The following is a 21,844-nucleotide window of genomic DNA, read 5'->3' on the forward strand; positions in this document are numbered from 1 at the left end:
ATCATTATCACCTGCATTTAGTATTCCAGAGTGGATACAGATCATGATGTTTCTAAACAAGCCTTTGTGGATCAGTCTTCTGAAAAGTTTGCAGGGCATATGATTTGTTCCAATAGTAAGGTCTCAGCAACTGTTTCAAACTCAAACTCTCTCTTTCCTACATTCCCATAAGTATTTACCTACTTTGCAGTACACGTGTTAAAAAAAAAAGGGGAGAAAGGGAGGACAAAAAAAAATCCATACCCAAACACCAACACAAAACAAAGTAACAGTAAAAACAAAACGTTTTTGGGGGTAAAATGTGAAGTTTTGTTTTCCCTTGTTAGGTTGGAATTGAAGCTGTATTACAACTTCTTAGAAGTATGTATTTTCTATATAACTGTTCTTGGAAAACTAAATTGAAATGAGATCACATGAAGAATGGTTTAGTGATCTTCAGCATTTGCTATGCTTATTTTTCCTTGTTGGTGTATTGTTGCATTGCTCTAATGGGTTCTGAACATTTCCATTTTAAGAAGGTTTTGAAGTCTGCTCACGAGACTTTATTGTGTGCTGTTATTCTTAAAGCCAGGTTGTCTAGAGTGGAAAAATGCTAGTCTAGGTTATCAGATTCTGAATCTTTGTGTGCTAAAAATAAAACTTTCCTTTGCAAGGAAAGTTTCTGCATTAATGGGCTGGGGTAAGGAATGGGAAGGCTGTGGTGCTTTCAGGGGCTCTGCTCTTGTAATTGTCTGCTGACCTGAGTTTCTCCCTCTGGATGCTGGGTTCAGCTGTGTGCAGCCTGGTTATTTGGGTCAGTAACAATGGTCTGAAAGTAGATCTTTCTAGGGGGCCCATAGCAATGGGATGAGGGGTAGTAGTTTTAAACTAAAAGGGGATGATCCTGACTAGACTTACGGAAAACATTTTTACAATAATGGTCACATGTTGCTCAGAGAGGTGGTAGATGCCCCATCCCTGCATGCCTTCAAGACCAGGTTGGACAGCACTCTGAGCAACCTGGTCTAGTTAAAGATGTCCCTGCTCACTGCATGGAAATTTGGACTAGGTGGCCTTTAAAGGTTCCCTTCCAGCCCGAGCTGTTCTGTGACTGTGGTTGGGCCCTTGCTGGGTAGCCACCTTCTGTCAAGAAGGTCTCTCTCCAGCACTTGACCCATGCTTGTGTTGTTTCAGCAAGGCAGCTGCTTGGAGACAGTCACATGGCAAAATTTAGAATCCAAATGAAGGTTAAAACTGCTTGCTGCACCAAGGTTTTCTCCCTTTTCTCCCTGAAGGGGAACCTCAGTGCTTAAGGGAAGGAAGGGCTAGCTCCTCCTTGTTTGTAACCTCAGGACAGTTTATTGTGCTCTCTTGAAACTTGATCTGAACTCCCAGATGAGCTCTGCAGCTGTATCAGTGACTCTTCAGTTTCAGAAGCATTATGGGATGGCACTGTGTTTGTTTTAATTCTTAATCTTTGTCTTGATAAGAGGACATGGACATTGATTTCCTCTGTAGCAGTAAAAGCAAGTAGTGAGTGACTTTTGCATGTTATTTTTTCTTTACACTACTAGGCCAAAAAGACTAGGCCAAGCAACTATTAATTGCAGTGGAAAGCTTTTACACAAGTCTTACTTTTGAGTAGAAGTATCACATCATTCTGACTTGAACTAGCATGAGATGCATTATCCATTGCAAAGGGTCCTTGAGACCTTGAAGTGTATAAGGCCAAATGTCCTGTCACAGAGATCTGCAGGATGAAGAAAAATAATCCTGGATATAGTGAGATAGCATATAGATGTATGCATCATTCCCTTGCATTAGTCCCAATTAAAATTTTGATAATTAAGTATTTGATTTTGTCTCTCTTATCCTGTTATATCTTGAGACACCATTTAACTTTGTATTCTTACTTCATTTCAGAGCTACCATATGGAATGCATACTTACATTGCCTTTAAACCCCAGCCAATAAATCAAGTACTCAGAGCAAAAACATCAGTTTGAACATAAGTGAAGAGTAGTTGATAGGCATTGTCCCTAAAATGCCAAAACAACAGAGGACATTCCAGAGCACACAGTGTATTCAAGTTGCAGAAATATTTTGCTACTAAATAAGAGGTTTCAAACAAATCAAAGTGCTATGTTTGATTACTGAGTAATAAGGAAGTAATTGAAAATATGTCAATAAGGGCAAAAGTTGAATTACAAAGTTGTTGGCTTCTCTCAGAGAGGATATAGTCTAGGCCTGGATAGAACAGTCATGGGGTGGAGTGAGGTGTGTTCACCATATCTACCTCCCTAGAGCAAAGGTTTACAGTGTTGGAGTGAACCTTAGAAACTTTAGATAGGGGAGTGCTTCTCCACTTAAACATCCATACATGTTTTTGTTTCAGAAACAAAAACATTTTAATTTTTATCAGGAAATTTCTTTTTGGCTTTATGATGGGAGCAGTCTTTGAGAATGACTCTTGTGTGACTGCCCTTGTGAGTGTCTGATGAAGATAGTTGCTTCCAAGCTGCTTGTGCTTTTCCTTAAAATGCAGCAGTGTTTTTGAACTGCAAGCTGGTGATCGTAAGTTAAATTCCTTTTACTCAACACTTGGAGGCTGTTGTTGAGAGTTTTAGAATCCTTCTTTCTGTTTACCCTTTCCCTCTTGGAAGCTGTTCAGCCCCTCACTACCTTAGGTCCTGCCACCCTGGTTTCTTAATCTCTCCGGTGTTTTTTACAAAGTCATGCCAAGTGAAAGTCACCCTGATCTGATGGAGAAGGAGATGCATGGGCAAAATAATATCTAGACATAGGCCTAGGAAAAGTTTTTAGTAGGTAGTTCCTTTTTAAGACTGCCCAAGACAGCAGCTGCCACACTGGCATTTGATATATGTGTATTTTTCTCATTGCCCTTTGCACCTGGAAGTCTTTGCCTCATGATTTAAGATGAAGCTTTCTTCTGCCTGACCTGGTAGAAAAGAAGGTGCTGCTGGGTGTAAAAGAGGCCTTCCTGGAGCTGTATTTTCTCCACTGCTGCTGAGGCATCCTGAAGGCTGCAGGCCAGTAAGACAGCCCGGCCTGACTCTATACATAAATCAGAGGGTCTGGAGGGTAGCTGGGCCACTGTGTACAAAGTGACTCCACCTTAGTGGAAGGGTACTTGAATTCATGATATACTGTTGGTCATGTGCTTAATATCCTGTGACATCTCAGGATGTGGAACAGTTTTAAAAGGCACTATCAAGAGAAAGCAATTCTATCCTTTCTATCTTCCAAAGTGTGGATTTTAAAAGCAGTTTATTGCTTTCTAATGCAGAACTGCTGTGCACTTGCACAGATTGCACTGAAGGAGTTAGACTCTTAGGTTTCGATAGGATCAAATTCTGTTACAGGCTGATAGGAGCATTTACAGATATGTATTACATTCTCTAATGCTTTGCATTCCTTAACGAATGGCAGGAAATAGAACAGGAACTAGGAGTATCTTGTCCCTGAGTGCAGCGTCATTCTGGAGATTGTACTGGAGTGTTACCATTATACTTTCTGTTGATATGCTTCTGATCAATATTGTAAGGGCACTTAGATGTCATTTAATGGTATTACTAGAAGACATTTTCTGTATTTTTCTGTGGAAATCAATTTTTGCGGTTTTCATAATGTAATTTAAGTAGATGGATTGGAAAAGCAGTTTTAAACTCTCATGAATTATTAACATTTTCTCTGTAGGCCACCTTATGCTTCTGTACTTTGCTGTACTTACGGAGGTGGATATAAACTAAGTAATAACATATAATGTTCTGTATTCTTTCATGGTGTCTCACTGACTTTTCTTGTCTGAGTTTAAAACATTTTTATAAATATATATATATATATATTAGGTGCTTGGACCTTGTTCAGTAACCAAAACATGTTTGGAGAAACATTATGTAATTGATGCATTTGTTATGTTGTACTCGGTCTTTTACCTTTTCTTTGTTTCCGTCTTCCTCCCATCCCATTTTCCATCAGGCTCTACATTGCTTTTATACCTGTCATCTTCCAAAGCATGTTAGAAAGACCACTCACAATAAACAAAGTTTCTTTGGCTTGATTTGTAAGAAAAAAATTAAAGAAACTTTTCCCCCCCTTCTTTTCCCCTTCTCCACCTGCCCTTAACATTTCAATCAGCAAGTTGCTCCCTTCTGTTTGACAGTGACTTGAGACTTCAGACGATTGTGTTACCATGGTCTGAACAGCTGAAGAATTTAGACTTGGTCTCCTTCCCTTGAGTGTTCTAGATAAGTACAGTCAGACTCTGAATAAGTTTGCCTTCTGTCAAAGTCCTTTGTCACAATTTTTCCCAAAAGAAACACTGTTTTTCACATGTTCTTTATTTCAGCTGGACCTCTCTGTGACAATAATGAACAGCTTGCATTTCTAAGCTAGGCTTAAGATAAAATAGCCAGACTCATGGCCAGAAAAAGAGTCCCCTGTGTTTCAAACCTGGGTTATTGAGAGGGTTGGATGCTCACGCTGGGTGTCCAGAGCAGTTTGTTCACACCTCGGAGCTAAGGGGGGTCTCCCCTGTGTCTGATTTCAGGGGGAATTCTTCTCCCTTGGGTGGCTGCATGGTGCTGTGGCTGTGGCTGTGGTAGGGCACTTAAAGATGACACTTGAAACCTGAAGACAGGTTGGGATGTGCAGAAAAGCTTGCCTGAAGAAATCCCACCAGCGCTTTTCAGTACTCCTCACAGTGTCTGCGTCAGGTTGTGCTCACATAGTCATCTCTTACCAGCTTTCTGCACATGAATTCATTGTGCAGGATGACTTTTGTGCAAGTGGCCTGCTCGCAGCAAACTTTTTTTTTTTGAGCAGCTAGAGTGAGCTGCAGCTCTGGCACTTTACCTCCACAATAACTGAGCCCAGGTAACTTGCATGACACTGTACAGAGAGGTTTGTTTCTTCCTTCTCTTGAAGAAGTAGCAGTGTGGGCAGGGATTATGAGCCTTTAACTTAATCTGAGATAGTTTGATTAAGGCTTCTTAGGCTTTCTAGGATAATTTACTCCCACCAAGAATATATATTCTTTTTGTAAACATACATTATATGGCTCAAGTATTCTGATTTAAAAAGAAATTATGTAAGCCAGCTATGAACTTTATGTTACAGATGGTGGGCTGCAGAGAATGAAATTTCAATTTGGGCTGAAAGGAGTAGGGTATGGACCCGAAAATAATGGTTTGGCTGTATTTTTTAATCCCCAACTTGTACAGCAAGTTAACTTGAAGCTTTCGGAGGAAATGCTGTTATATATTGTATTTGAGATACTGATATGGAGTCTTTTTGGTAGGCTGGCTGTCAGCCCAGCTTGGTGGGGAGCGTGGGATCTGAATGGGCAGTTTCCTGGTCAGTCAGGGACCAAGGATTCCTCACAGTCTCCTAGGGCAATGAGCTGGTGACTGTTTCACTGGTCAGCTCCTGTGCACTATTCTGTTCATGTTTAGTAAGACAAACATATTTCATACCTCTCTTTGTCCTCTTTTACCTCCCAAAGCTTAATTCTGAGGAGCTCTGAGGAACCACATGCTTTGCAGTTTGGGGGTTACTGATTTTTCTTGATTAAATTTCCAGCATTGTTCTTCTCTCCTTGTGTTGCATCTGGCAAAACTTTACCTAGTTTCTTTCATCGTTCATGCTTGAATAACAGGATTGTTTGATGTAACTGTTCCCATACTTTCTGAGACAGAAAATTCTTATGAGAATTTGATGCTTATAACTGGAAGCAACTCCTTGGGTCATCAAATTCTGTGTTCACGGTACGTGTCAGATTTGCTGCTAATAGTTCTCAGGAAAACCTAAATATACAAGGAGAAAATTCAACTCCTAATGGATAATTGAAGGAGGTTTTACCATATATCTGAGAGGAAAGGCTGCTGTCTGTGACTCCCTGTATCTGAAGTCTTTATTTCCAGAGTTTTACTGGGAATGATTAATTTCATTTGAGACCTAAATAATAATTTGTCAGCTTTTACCAGAAATACCGCCACAAGATAAACTTGATGTGTAAAACTTCATTGTAGCAAGAAGGGCATGTGAAATGCATAATACTAAATACCTAAATCACAGCAAACTTTTGTGGAACTCATTTGGATCCCAGGACTTTAAACATGCAGTTATGTTCTTTCCTTCTAATGTGACTGTCACTTTAGCAGAGTTGTGGATTTGTAGGAAGAGTAGTCTCTAGAAAAGGTATGAAGCTTAAGTATGTTTCTTATTCTTTACTTTGCTTCATCTGTTGTTGCTTTGGTACTATCACTTCCCATGTTCATTATTAATCAAGAATTAATAATTAATAAAATCAAGCAAGAAAAAACCCAATTTAAGGTAAATTAATAATAAGAAACACATTTGCCAAAACTGTTGGTACAGATAGCTCTCGCAAGAGAAAATCGTAGTCTATCATTTTCAACCTACAGTCAAGAGGAAGCTCAGTCTGGATGTACTTCAGGAGCAGGATACGATTCAGGCTTTGAAGCTTTGGATAAGGCAGGGGGAGACCAACCAATCCCTTTGGTCAGCCAGTGGCCGGGCTGTATTTGGGGAGGAAGTGAAAGGCATGTGGAGAACACTGACCTGTGGCAGCACTGAGATGTTAAAAGTTGTCTTGTGCATGTCTTTAGGGTATTTTGTTCACCTGTGCGGTAATTACTCTTTAATTGTCCTTGATTCAATTAAGAATGCTTAGAAGGACAGCTGCGATTACAGATATGTCCCACAGGAAGCCTTTGGATTCATGTTGTTGTGAATCATCAAGAAGCTAATCAGCTTAAAAATATATACAATAAACATTAATTCCCAATAATTTTAAAAAGTTACATTTAAATATTTAACATATATTTCCAAGTATGATTATTTTTAAAGGATGTTTCATCTGTCTATTTATTCTTGTGCTGGGTTAAGTTTACGTTGTATATACTGCTCTGTTGTTGCAAGATAAAGCAGCTTCTATGAATTTTAACTGACACTTTGAAAGTTGAAATGGATGATGTCTTATGCATTCTTTGCTGGCAGGTTCCAGTTGCACACTGTTTTGGGCCTCCAGGACTTTACAAAAAAAAGTTTTGTGCTGTGTGCAGGAAGTCCCTGGAGTCACCTGCCTTTCGATGTGAAGGTAACTCAAACCCTACTTGTATGACCATCTGTGTGCCACCCAGTAACCTACAGTCTCCCTACACTCGAGTGATTGAGCAATTTTTGGTTTGTTTGTTATCCATTCATCATTTGTGGGAAGGTGTACTCCAAACTAAGGAATAATAAATCAGCCACCTTCTGTAAACTGCAAACTTTGTCAAACCTGTACACTCTTTTCATCTTTCCACCAATTTACTTTGAGCAAGTCTGTGGTGGTGTGCAGTGAATCCCTGCCTGAGATGGGCGAAGAATGAGGAGATATTATGGTGAGAGACTTATCCTGTTGCAGTAATTTATTTCTGTTTCTAGTGGAAACTTTTGATACAGAGAATCATCAGGTATTCATATTTCTAGAAAAGAATGTAGAATTTCCTGTGTTACTAGTCTCAGATATCTGTTACTTGTAATGAGGATAAGGTACCTTCAATGGAAAAATATTTGAAAATATTATTTGTCAAAATAGTACTGCTCTGAATGTTCTGACATGGATTCTCTGAAAAAATAATAATTAAAGAAATCACCCAAATACCAGATTTTTTATTTGAAATACATGTTGGCATGAGTACGTGACTGATTTTGATGTAGGACAGCTCTCCAATTCTCTATTGTCTTAAATGTCTATTAGTTGTTCAGTTGAGTTGTGAGGTTAAATAGAATTTACTGTTTTATTGGAATATTACCTCTGAACGATTTAAAAAAACGTCTAATGAATGAAAAATCAATTCTTCAGGGAATTGAGTTGCTTCCAAAATCGCTGTTTTGCTAAAGATAATGTCTTATTAAATGTGATTTTTCTATGTGTATGTGTAGGGGAAGCAATCCTCTTTGATCACGGCATTTAGACTTGGAATGGCATAGTATTTCTGTTCCTGCTTTTGTCTGTTGAGTTGCATAATGGAGCCAAACTGTTCTTCTGACTAGTGGGATTATGTCACTTAGTATAGTCCCCATGTGACCGGGACGGTTTGGTAGGATGTTCTGTGAGCTACAGATAGCACAGGGAATTTTCTAGTGATCTTAGTAAGACTCAGAACCTGTGTGCCATTAGATAAACATAGAAATTTGAGAAGAAAATAGTTGTCACTAGTTATACCCTCTTAACTATTACAAATAGCTTTAGTTTAGTGATCCAATTTAGTTAAAGCTTTCTAAATTTTGCTTTCATATTCTTACTCTATTAATTCTACTGCATTCTCATTGTGTCCATTTGTTGTGGTTTCCCCCAGACAGCTGCCAAGCACCACATGCACTGCTCGCTGCCTGCCCCACCAGTGGGATCAGGGAGACAATTGGAAGCCAGTATAATATGGAAAGTAAAACCCCCACACACACAAGCAGAGAAAAATAAAAGAAGTCATTCCCAGCTTCCCATGGGCAGGCAGGTGTTTTGCATCTCCAGGACAGCAGGGCCCCCTCACGCCTCACAGGGAGTTGGGAGGACAAATGCCATCACCCCAAATATTCCTCATTCCTCCTTCTTGTGCCCAGCTTTAAATACTGAGCAGGATGTCAGATGGTCTGGAATGTCCCTCTGACCAGTTTGAGTCACCTGCCCTGGCTGTGTCTCCTCTCAGCCTTCCCTAACTTCCGCGCCAGCGTAGCAGTACAAAAAGCAGGAACGGCCTTGGCTCTGTGTAAGCCCGCTCAGGAATAACTAAAACATCTCCATCTTATCAACCCTGTGTGCAGCACAAACCCAAAACACAGCCCCATTCTAGCCACTGTGAACAAAATTAATTCTACCCCAGCCAAATCCAGCATACAAGTGCAAAGAAATATTTTTTCAGATGTTTCCATTTAAGTGTTTGTAAACATGAAGCACATGAAATCACACATTGTAGTTAGGTATTACACATGCACAGAATTTTTTTAATGGTTCGTTTAAGGTTCTGAATTGTTTTCCTCACATGGATTTTACAGTTTTACTATTTTGTGTGGTGTGATTTGTTCGGTGCCCTTTCTCTGAATACCAGTAAGTCTACAATTTGTTTCTCTGCTAATTTTTAAAATGTATCTTAAAAAGGGCAGCTGAAGTTTATAAAATGCACAAGATTCTTCCTTAATTCTTCAAAAATGCTTGTGGAATTTGTTTTAGAAGTCTAATGTTTTAAGATAACGAACTTTCTTTTAAATTCAGATGGAGATATAGAACTTTCTTCCTTTTTTATTTTTGTTTATCTCTAATGACTTAGCTTAATAGTGCAAATCTAGTCTTGTTTATGGTGTTCATGTCTGATACTAAAATTAAGAACTTTTCCTGGACTCTTTACCATAATTATGATAAAAACAAAGGTTAAGATGGAGTTACCTTCTCTAAACAAACGATTGACATCATTAAATGTACGTGTAAAATAATCACTTTTTTCAAGTGATTTTAATCACTTGATTTGCACTGTTTATATATTAAAATGGAATAAACTTTCTTGAAAGGAAGTAAAAGGTTTCACCCACATAAATCTTGTGGGTGCACAGTAGGGGACCTGTTCTCAGAAATGAGCATGGATGTTTATTAATGCATAGTGAAATAAATATATAGTGTCATTGGTAAAAATGACAATAGACTGACTCCAAATTCTGGTGACAGTTACTGATTGCTTTGGATAGCTGTTTTTGCTACCAGATTTTACTGGTGCCATTTGAACCCGGACTAATGATGTTGTTCCTTTTATTTCCAGGAAGAAGGGATGGAAAGTGAAAAATAGAAATTGGAGTAATCCAGGCTTTTTTTTTTTGTGCTGAATTGTTTACTAAAGTTCCTTAATAATCATTGAGCAGGATCAGCAGATTGACTGGAGAAGGATGCAGTTAATATTTTAAAGGCTCTTCTCTCAAGTTTATGTATCTGAAATTAATCAGGTTGGGTTTTTTGGCAACCATAAAGAACTTTCATAGCTAGCTTGAACAGAAGATTGTCATTCTGTTATGTGTTAAAGAATAATGCAGATTATGGAATGGCTGATAAAGATGAAATTTCTTTTTGTAGGACCTCTAATTTAATCTTTACATTCAAAAACATCCTCTTTCCTACACCAGGATAGTCACCTTAAGGGATTAACTCCCTGTAGGGCATTCCCACCATTTATATGAACATATTTCTTACCAATTTGGGGCTAGGGTTGGTGCTAGAAGCAGCAGATGTGAATTAAACAAAAGCTAAAACCCCCTCTGTGTTCTTACAAAGTATAGGAAAGGGCAGTGCATGCCTGTATTGGCAGAATTGACAGTAAAACCCCCAATGCTTTTGTAAGTTCCTTGAAGCTGCAAACATTGTCTATGGACACTTTGAACATGAGCAAGAGTACGACTCCAAGCATCTAGTTTGCCTGGTTAGTTGAACTGGCAAAAATGGAAAATATTCCTGTTACATCTATGAACAGGGAGAAATGTGAGTGGAGGAGGGACTGTGCCACAGCTCAGAGAGAAGTTCTTGAGTGCAGTGAAGACACTGAGCATGGGGGGAGCTGTGTGTGTTTGTGGTTGACTTAGTCATGAGTCTGCTTCAGTGTGATGGAGATTATGTCTTCTCTGGGGTTAGAAAACACAATGTTAATTCTGCTCTGGAAGAACCCAAAGAGCACAAATTGGGTATTATTTTCTAAATAATAGCATTGTTTTCAAGTAAATTAATAGCATTGTTTTCAAGACACTTTCAGATAATGTGCTAATGTGTGCAGTTGCTACCTTCCAATCTTCAGGTTACAGTTCTCATATTTTTGTGATATGCTTAGAGAAATAACTTGACTGGAACTGAAAGGCATTTGAAAAATTTGATGCTTGTCTCTTGCTTTCATTTACTTGATGAAAAGTCAGATGCCTTCCCAGAGTATTTACAAAGCAGCTACAGGAGTATCTTTTTTATCCATCTCTGTCTCTAAGGCCCACAGAGAACCCTCCTAACTGTTGAAATGATGAAGCTAGGTATGGAGATCTATTAGTTATTGGTTTGGGAATTTATTTTTTTTTTTGTAACTCATAACTTTGTAGCATAACTGCAGATTCTTTCACATCTGGTATTTCAAGTCAGCTTTTAAATAACGAAGGCATTTTAAAACCAAAACTTGCCTAAACATTTGTAGGGTTCACGCAAACTTCTTCCACCTACAAGTACCTACCATATTTTGGAAGGCAATGTTAACCTTACTTAGGAGGCTCTGAAAAAATTATTTCTTTTTTTTTTGACAATGAAATAGTGATTTGCCTTATATATGGTGATTGAATCAAAGTAGCCTTCAGGCACAGGTATGTTGGAGTAGGCAGCCGTTCCTGTGGAACTATGAGACAAAACCGAGCAGTTGTACACATTCAACTTGCTGTAATTGGAGGAAATATGACAAGTGTTGCTTATGAGCAAAATTAGCTCAGCTTTTCCTTTAAATTTGTTACATCTTTTTTACACAGAGGAAGTAGAGGAACGCACAAAACAATACTAGTGAACTTCTTTATTGCCTACCTTTGCTGAATGTAAAGAGCATGAAGGAGAAAAAGTATAGTGTGAAAAGGGTAGTAGAGGAGTATGGAAAGGAGGGCAGAAGGAGATGCAGAAAAACGCTGGGGTTTCCAGCCTAAAAAAGTTTTTTTTTGTTTTTATGCTTTTAGTTTGTGAGCTACATGTGCACACAGATTGTATCCTGTTTGCTTGCAGTGACTGCCGGCAGTGTCACCAGGATGGGCACCTGGACCATGTAAGTGCCGATGCCTTTGCAGGGGAAGGTGGTCGTGTGTTTTGTGGACTAAAGGAGCAGTCTTGGTCTTTAGTCTCACATGCTGCCAGTTATCAAAGCACTTGAGTTGCTTATTGACAGGCAAAGGACCTGTGTGACTTCAGAATACACTTCAAAGAGTGAGGTGAACTTAAATGCTGATATATTCACAATGCTTTTTGAACTCTTGCTGAAAAAATCTGTGGGATGTGTACAACCTCCAAATTAAAAAAAAAATCACATATCTTATATAAAAGTTTCTTTGCAAAAGCTGGTGTGGAATGTTGAGCTGTTGACTGTATTGCATCCCTGGCAAATGTTCTCTTATCCTCATGCTTCCTGCAGTCTGAGGCAAAACTGCCTATTTTCTTATCTTCTCACAGCACAGTAGATACAGAATACTGACATTGTAGGATGTTTTTTTAAAAGAACTGAAGGAAAAATACAGTGATATATTTTTTGATAGTTTGATAAGACTTCTTTTTTTAGTGAAATGTTAGATTGTTAAAGATTCGTATTTATCTTGAGAGAAGCTTAATGCCCTATTATCTGTTGCTATTTCCTCAGAGCTATTTGAATTACTGATTTTAAAGTTGTATTGAAAATGAATGTGTACCTGATTCATGTAGTGCTAAGTTGTGATGTGTTCCCTCAGGATACTTACCACCACCACTGGAGGGAGGGAAACCTTTCTTCAAGTGCTCGTTGCGAATTTTGCAAAAAAACCTGTGGGTCTTCTGAGGTGCTCTCTGGCATGAGATGTGAATGGTGTGGCATCCTGGTATGTTGTGCTGCTGCATGTGTTTGTGGTAACCACATATATATAGGCACGTGCTTATTTGAACACTTGATATAAACATAATTTATTTGCACACTGTATAAATATGTTTTTTATACACTTTGTAAATACACTTAATCTATACAGTTATTTATTTGAATATATTTTTTGTGTTAGATGGGACATCTGATTTTTTAAATCCTCCTCATAGTAATTTTAATTAACAACTCTCAAAGTCACAGTGAAGCTTTGTGTAAATCCAGTGGAATTTAAAAGGGCCTAATCATTATAGATCTGTGGTTAGAAGCTTGCAGGCACTTTCTGTGTTGAATCAGAATTTATTTCAAATCATGAATTCTGCAAGGACAAAGACTTACCATTCTCATATGTTTGCTGTTATTTCAGCATAGAATAGGTCTTAGCCTGTGTGGTTGGGGATTTTTAAGCTGTCAATACCAGTTTCTGTGTTTTTCCATTCACATGACACATGTTTATTTCCCGTGCAAGCTGATGGCACCCTTCAATAATAATTCTGGAAACCACAGCTTTTCACACACTGATCAACAGTGTTTAGTGCAGATAACAATTAGTCCATCCACTTAATGCCACTTCATATCAAAATATGGTGGAAGAAAGTAGCAGTAGATGAGTTGGGAACTGAAAGTATATGTAAGAAATCATTAATTTGCTACTTAAGGCTAGATGAGGTACTCCATGTAGTAATGATTTAAAATAAAACTCTAGAGGTTATTCAGTATTTCAGGTATGATTTCAATGATTTTTTTTTAATATTGTGGGGTTTGTATTTTAATCTGAGACATAATTTCTGAGGTGGGAGGGACTGTATTTGAGAACAGTCTAAGAAATGTAACATGCTGTGTGGCCATACATACAAAGGTATGCATATTCAGTAAAGGCAGAAGATTTGCAACAGTGCAAAGGCAGAAACTATCCAGTCACCTTTTGGAATAAAACTGAAAACAGTCTTACCTCAGAGTCTGCGAGTGTGTACAGCTATATAAGAGGATACTGCTCTTTTCAAGCTGTTCAATATAACCTGTGCACCTTTTCCGTTTCCCCCAGTAAATATCCACAGAGTGGAGTATCAGAGTTTGAGACCAAAACTTTAAAGTTCTCCGTGTAGCTGTATAAAAACCTTTTGCTTTTAACAGAACAGGTTAATGATCCTTGAAAGTTTCTTGACATATTGAGACTCCTTATTACTGGTAACACAAAACCTAAATTAAACAAATAAAAATCTAGAGTGGCAGATGGGCCATTCATTTAAGGAAGGTGATTTACAAAAGGTCTATATAATCCCTAACCTGAATTATACAATTTCAGTCATAGCTTGTTATGAATAAATTTACTTCCAGTGTGTATCACAAGTTCTTAACTAATGCTGTTGTTTATAGGCTCATGCTGCTTGCTGTGTAATTGTCCCACCAGAATGTACCTTTGGAAGATTAAGGAATATGATTCTTCCTCCAAGTTGTGTTCAGTTGTTTTCTCGCAACTTCAGCAAATTGCATTGTTTTCGGATATCGGAAAATTTGCAGACAGAATCAGGTAAAAATTTCAAAGTTGATTGCAACTAATTGATGAGTTTGTTTAACCTAGAGTCATCATTCAGTTAAGTATATTATTGCTACTTTTTATTGGCTTTTGTGGCAATACGGTAATTTCTTGCTATTTCTGGGAGAGGTTAGAGATATTTTAATGGATGCTGTGCAAAATGCAGAAACTTCTGTTTACTGGTGCAGGGCAATTTGTGCACTATCCTTGAAACAAAGAAAGCGAAAACTTAAAATCAAGAAAATTGTGATGTTAGTGTTATCATTGCTGGAAATACTTATTTCTTATTTCTTACGTCATGTGTACAGATACTTTTATTTGTCTCTTGGATTAAGCATCTGTCCTTTTTAAGATTTCTGTGCTGAAACAATACCATATGTCTAGGCAGGGTAATGTTCTGCTGCCATCTAGAGTGAATGTTTGTCTAACAGCTCTTTAGGAGCAAGAGTTTTTTTTAAGCCTGAGGTACATGGAAGTATTTTTTCATTTGTATTTTGATTATTACACACCTGTAAAACCTTTGTTTTGGTGCTTGAATGGAATAGGAAAGAAAATAAAAGGTAGGCAAAATACAGCTCATGAAAGTTTTTGCAACTGTGCTTTTTTCAACATGGCAGATTGCTCTTGAACTTTCTGCTCTGAGCTCAGGTCTTGTTTTGGTGAGGAGAGCTGATGATGAGCAAGACCCCTGTGTTCTGTGTGCAGAAGCTGTAGCAGAAGCCCTGCTACTGCGTGACCCAAGCTCTGCACAGCCCAGAACTCTCCAGTGACCTATCAAAGGCAGAGAGGAGCAGTTAAGTTGCTCTTGTGGCTTAGGTTTTTATAAACGAGTGTTTTTTCTTTTTAATGAATTTGCTTGCTAGTGGTAAAAGATGTAGTACAGCACCCACTTGAAGATCATGGAGTTCCTAATGCTTCCAACATAAGAAGTAACCAAAACACAGAGTCTGGGTGAGCTTAATTGTGCTGCAGGACTGTGAACTTTGATTCAGTTCTGTTGTTAGGTATTTCACAAGTGTCCCAAAAGTTTAAGGGATGATCAAGTTGATTATTATAACTAAGAGAAGTTAATCACAAACCTTTAAAATAGAGTCTTTGGTCCGACTTTTCTGATATTAACTAAGTTTCTCTCTTCAACAGTGGTGTGTTCTTTTAATATGTCAGACCTTCACATTTTTTTATTTTTAAACCACCTCTTAATAAAATTGAACATGGAGCACCTTAAGTGAAAGAATGCAAGCTACACAATTTTAGCTACACCTTCTAGTCTCTTCCTTCAGTATTTTAAGAGATGGAAGAAAAGGTTTTGTATTTCAGGACTTATGCTACATGCTAAGTATGGTATTTCATATTACACATAGTAGAGGTTTTTAAAGTAAGAATGGCATTTTTGCATTGCTTTAATGGAAAAGTTTGTTTGATCCTTTGAATTGAGAGAATGCAGCCATTAGCTTGTGGTCAGAAGCAGATACATAGGGATGGAGGAATATTCACTTACTTAATTTGGACCATTTCCAGTGCTTTATTGTGACATGAAGGGGAAAAAAAATTAATAAAATTCATCTTGTTTGGAAAGCCAGAATGCATTTTTATAGTCTTTAGCCTGCATATCACAGAGGTATGGTATAGCAACACTTTGAAAAATCTCATTTCTAACACAGGTTCTCTTTCCTGTGGCCTATGAGAATTTCTGCCCCTTGGGCTTAGCTCCCCATCATCCTAATGGGCAGCAGCCTCTCAGGATGGGGGCTCCACCCAGGGAGGAGAGCAGGAGCCATGGGGATGCTCCCCTTTCCTCCTGCTGCAGATCTGTCGCATACCTGTGATCTTGACAGCTGCCTCAGCAATTGACATCTTTTTTTTCATGGTTAGTGAGCCACAGCTGTGGTTCAGCACAAGGCGTGGTGAGTAATATTTGTGGTGCAGCACCTTCCTTGCCCTCTGCGGTGCATAAAGTGTTTTGTTCTGGGTTTCCCTAGTTGACAGTGCTTTTTTGCATCTTGGTTTAGCACCCACATGCTGAATATGTCTGGTGTCTCCATGTGACTCCTTTTATACCATCCACATCCTGTTGAGCATTGCTTCAAGACCTGTTGCTGGATGTTTGCCATCCTCAGTCATCTGCTGAAGATCAGGTGTCTGCAGGTCACCACCAATAGCACTGGATACCATTGCTATATTCTCTTTTTCTTTGCTCAAATTCTTCCTCAAAGGCAGAGCCAAGAATTGTCTTGAACTAGTTCCCACATCATCCTGGGTCAAGGAAGCTCTAGCCTTTTAGTCCTTCTTGTTACCCATGTTTATAGAACAGACCTTTGCCTTCTTATGAAACCCCACTAGCTCCTGGTATGTGCTGAAAGTTACCAAGAATCCAGCAGCTCCCTGATACTCTCTTGGGATGTATTTGATGCTCCTCTGACAATGAAGCAGCTCAGGACAGCTGCCCCAGGAATTGCTGCTGCTTTTTCAGGAGAAAAGCATAGACTCTGGGTGGCAGATCTTGCTAAAGATTGTGTGGATGTTAGGGATGTTTCAGGGGAGCAAGGAACTCCCTTGTCAAAGGATAATTAGCACTTCTGTGTGATGGCAGGCTTATTAAGAAGTTCTCTTGACGTGGCATGCACAGAGGGTGTTCCTCTGTTGCCACAGCTGACAAAAGACATCACTTATAACACTGTGAAAAGACCAGTCTGAGGTTCAGAGAAGTATTGGCAGTTGCCTGGGTGAGTTGCCTGCTGCAGGCATAGGCATAGCTCGTCCCAAGCTGGTGGTTGGGAAGTGCCAGGTGATTTGTCCCATGCAGTGAATGAGCACAGCCATCATCGCTGATGTACTGGGGACCATTTGTCTGAAGCAGCTTTTGCCACTGTGTAAATGCCAAGTTTCATCACCAACATTCAGCAAACATCTCTGTGTTGGAAGAGACTTCTTTTAAACTCTTGAGCTACCAGGAGATGCAATGGTAGAGCAGTGTGGAGCCTCTTCCTCCAAATGAGTCCTATCATAACAAATTTCAAAGAAGTCGTTGAACTTCACTAGAATAGTTTCAAGATGCTGTTGGTGTAGATTTCCCTACTATTCAGACTGAAGGAGAAAGTGTAATAGAAGAAGTCAGCTTCTTCTCATCTAAACTGGGAAAGAAAAGGGTTGGGAGCAATCAGGAGCAGTAATTTCCTATTGTTATATTTACTGCTTCTTTTTTAAAAAAAAAAAAAACTTAATTATCTGGAATGAAATTCAAGAAGGCATTCAGCTTTCTCTTATTTCAAGGTGTTTCAAGACCATACTGTCTAAATTTCTCTCCAGTTTGAAATTTGATCTGTTTGTCTGTCAGCTATAACAGGGAAAATATCTCAACACACTTTTTATATTTTAAAAGCCGCAACTCAAAAGCATTGTTGTTGGTCTTCTTGTAGACACTTGAAGCATTACCCAAATATTCACTGAGTTACCTGGTGTCAAGTTTAGGACTGTTGCCCAGGACCTTCTTGACATGCTATGATTCTGCTTCTTGGAAGTTCTCCTGCTTTAGGATTTTGACTTCCCCACTACCTCTTTTGCTCTGAAGATCTGCATTTACTTGTTTTATTTTATACTTTCTTGCTTTGTGCTTTGTTTTCTTGCTTTCTCCCTCAGCTGCAAGGCATAATTTTTATAAAGGTGTTGCCTGGCTTATATCTTTCAGGAGCTTTGCCTGCATCCCAGTCAGGACTGACTGGGATTTTCAGTGGGTGTGAGTGTGAATACTGTTATTTGATGAGCACTTGCATTGCACTCTACTGCTACCCTCAGGGAAGGAAAATTGATCATGTTTGGATTTGCACTGGTCTTATATGGCCCTGAGTGTCAGAAATAAGAACACAGCAAGGATGTTCTGCACAGAAGCAAATGCAAAATGTTCACAGCATTTATTTCAATCTTTTTAGAATATCTTATGTATGGTTTTACAGGGGTGCATTATTTTCTGACATGTTAGCTCCTAGCTTTAGTGAGAGTGATGACCCTACTGTCAAAGTCCTCTTCCGGAGAGCAGCAGTTTCTTTCTCTTTGGGTGTCAGTAACTTTGTTTTCCAGTTGTGGAAATTACTTTTATAACACCAATATTTCTGACTGGAAGGCTGGATTGGTTTAAAAAAGTTAAAACTTAATGGAAACATCCATACTTTGGTGACAGTCAAACATCATGACTTCAGTAAAGAATGAAATGCAGTAGTTGCAATATTAAAACCAATACTATAAGGATCTCACGTATGCATTCACTGTAGCTACATGACAATGTAATTTTGTTTTTGTAATGCAGTTTTAATGCTATGAATTATTATCATAAAATAGGTAGAAAGAGAAAGTGTGCGTTTCTGACTGGTTCTTTTTGTGTTAGCTTGTTTGATGGAAGCTGTTCTCAAATGGCCAACACCTTCTCCTTCCATGCAAATTAACAAAAATCCTTTCTTAAAATGTCTCTCTTTTACAGATGAAGATGATGATGTTGATGGGTCAACACAAGGATCAACAAAAGATATCCAAATTTCAACCGATTCAAGTAAGCAAAATTTTAGTAAGGGATGAATAGTGACCCATTTCTTTATTCATATACTAATCTTTATTCATATAATCTTAACGTATATTGCCTTATGACAAAATATTAAATGGTTATTTTTCTAATGTTAGGTTTTAATTTCAGGTCCAAAGTTTTGGTCCAACATACTTATCCAGGGCTTTACAAATGTTTACTTGGTATTTCCATTGGTAGGTTGACATAAGTGTCAATCTGTTCATTATCTTGACAAACAGATCATTTCTCTCAGCTTGGTAATTGAAGAAAGAAAACATGGTGTTAATAATCCATAGATAAACTACAAATTTAGAGGGCAGACAGCAATGTCTTTTCAGAGTCTTTTGCTTCTGTGTTCTCTGGATCCAAATGTTGCTGAGGACATCAGGTGAATTTTTTTTGGCTTGGGCATGTTGCAGTAAACAAGACTGAGTTGGACTGGCTGTTTTTTATGCAGTTAAATTTTTCAGCATGTGGAGTTTTCTGGGGTTGGTAACAACCAAATTCTTGCTTTCTAGAAGATCAGATAAAACTGCAATTTAAGAGCTTCCCACCCCTAAATCCATATTAGTAAGTAGAATAACATGGTACATGCTACCTAATGAAACTGTGTGGATTGTTGCAAAAAAGGACATTTCAAATCAATAAATACTAATTTTTTTTTTTTAGTCCTGAAGTTCTTGCAAAATTAAGAGGCTGATTGTGCAAGTGCTATTCGTAATTTTTAAAAATCAGCTCAATAAGTAGTTAAATCAGTTATAGAAGAGATCTCAAGCATCCTCTTGTTTCACTTTCTTAGTTCCTGAGTGACTTCAAGTTATGATCCGCCGCCATACTTCCTTATTATGGGAAAATGCACTAACTGCAGTTTGTCTAAACAACTTTGATTTTTCCAGTGTTTTAAGTGACTTAAGTGGTTGAGTGTGAGGGCTTCTACATTTCAACAATTAAGCGTATTTCCCTTATGACTGTCAAAAAGAGCAAATTATGTGTCCAGATATTTCAGCTGGATTCATTGGAAGCATTAGTAGATGCCAGTTCAGCTTTAGTTTAGCCTTCCCAAAAGAAGAAAAAAGATATGAAAATTCAGGGCAGGATACAAACTTTAATATGTCATTTTTTCAGGCCGTTTCTGGACTGAAGAAAGCAGCAGTAGATGGTATATTTTCAATGGTCATGTAAAGTGTCATTAGTTGTGTTTTAAAAAGAACAGTGTCATAAAATATTGCTCTTTTGTAACGCATTTTCACAAAACTTTGGAGTGTAGAGTGCAGTAACTTCACTGTGATTTAGAAAACTCAGCTAAAACCACACCCACAAAAAGAGTCAGAAATAGCAGTTGCTGGTAAGACAGGACAGACTGTGGTGATGCAAACCAGGGCACAGCCATGCAGTACCAACCAGCAACTTCTTTAAACGTGACCAACTTCCTTTGTCTCCTTATCCTTCTATTTTCCCACACTACTTCTTTCCCAAATGGCTTTGATCTCTCGCTTTGATTCCTCTCCTCAAGTTCCCCTAACAACCCTTGTACCATCCCAGAAACCTTTTCACATGTATCTCATATATCCGTGCAAGCTGAGCGACCTCCTTGCTCAGCGAGGTGTGCTACAGAACTTCTGTGGACTCCTCTGGTGTGTGCCACCCCCAGATGATGGGATTGATGACCTCGGGTCAGCTCAGGACATGGCTTCTCTGATAACCTGCCTGGTAAAGTTATTGAGGGTCACCTGCCAGCTGTTGTGTGGCTGTGCCTCTGTGTCTGTGGGGAGTCATAAGCTGCTGAACTTAACATGACAATGACACGGTTTTAGGGGGCTGTACCACTCACCTATCTTGGGATAACACCATTTGTATAACGTGGGTCAAGAAGGAGCTGCTCACTGCTTCTGTGTGTTGACTCAGTACATCTGCCATGTCTTTGGCATGTTGGCATGCTTTCCCTCAAGAGTGTCTGAACTCAATTACATTCCAGAATATTTAGCTTTTCTTAATTCCAGCTCTTTATGTTTTAGGGGTACATATTTCTAAAAACAATGAAAACAAGTCAGAACAATTTGAATAATATTGATGTGGAAAGACACACTTTTTGCACAGGAGAGAAGCCAGCAGAAAAGGATACCAAGTCTGTAGTTTAGTATTGTAAGACGATTTGAATTAGTAGTCTACATTCATTTTTGTTACTTTGCTAATGTAATGGACTTGTTGAGTGAAATGTAAAGTTAGAAGATCTAAGTCTTAATGTTGGTGGTTTAAATGTGTTAAATCAGCCACTATATTTAGCCTACCAAGATACTGAAACCAAAAGCATAAAATTAACATAAGAACAATCACACCGTTTCTGAGTTGATATATTTAACAGACATACAAGTGAGTTTGGCAAAGGACTCCCTCTGCACTGTGGGAGTCTCTCAGCACTCACTGGCTGCAAGTGAACTGTCTGATTCAGCATGTGTCCCTCTTCTGCAGGACAAAATTCAGCCATCAATGAAAACCCATTCTGGAGGAGGTGTTAGAGGAATTTGTCCACCAGAGAAATGGGAGCTGCACTGCTGTCAGCAAACAGATGTTTCATAGCATGTCCTTCCACAGCCTCTGTTTTGCCTTGCTCAGGTTACTGTTCATCTGCTGAGTAAGAGATGAAATGGTTTTGTATTAGATAGACTCAAGTTGTTGGCTAAAGTTTGCTTATGTCTTGTCCCAAACCAGCTGACAGTGCAGAGGAGATCTCCACTGTAATTCTGCAAGCAGGAACAAACTGTTTTCCAGAAGAAGCAAGGACAGCATGTGGGGAGGGATTTTTCCCCTAAAGATACTTAAGAAAACTTTAAGCTTTCATAAAAAGGTTCAATGTGTTCTTCAGTAACTGCTTGCAGATAACTAAACATGTCATGTTCCTCAGCAGATGCTTGGAAAGGCTTTAAAAACTAAGAGGAGAAGGGTTAAGAGGTGGCTACCAGAATGGGAGGACAAGTATTAATACAGATTTGTGCTTCAAAGTTGTCTTGAAGCTAGGAGAGTTTCAGCTGCTTAGGAAAACAAGTTCAGAGAAGGCACACCCCTGCAAATGGCTCTCTTGGAAGAGAAAGAGCTAGGGAA

At 38.7% G+C, this 21,844-nt stretch overlaps 1 protein-coding gene across 1 annotated transcript in view; it reads left to right on the top strand.

Annotated features, from left to right (window-relative positions):
• Positions 1-21,844, top strand: part of DGKQ (diacylglycerol kinase theta) — an 84,062-nt gene that overhangs the window by 28,374 nt on the left and 33,844 nt on the right. The window contains exons 5-9 of the mRNA XM_031060289.1: positions 7,021-7,120; positions 11,737-11,822; positions 12,496-12,621; positions 14,034-14,187; positions 18,665-18,733. Coding sequence (XP_030916149.1) covers positions 7,021-7,120; positions 11,737-11,822; positions 12,496-12,621; positions 14,034-14,187; positions 18,665-18,733 — 535 coding nt within the window. The remainder of the gene's footprint in view (positions 1-7,020; positions 7,121-11,736; positions 11,823-12,495; positions 12,622-14,033; positions 14,188-18,664; positions 18,734-21,844) is intronic.

The sequence above is a fragment of the Geospiza fortis genome, unplaced genomic scaffold (genome assembly GCF_000277835.1).
Source record: "Geospiza fortis unplaced genomic scaffold, GeoFor_1.0 scaffold240, whole genome shotgun sequence".
Taxonomy (NCBI): Eukaryota; Metazoa; Chordata; class Aves; order Passeriformes; family Thraupidae; genus Geospiza; species Geospiza fortis.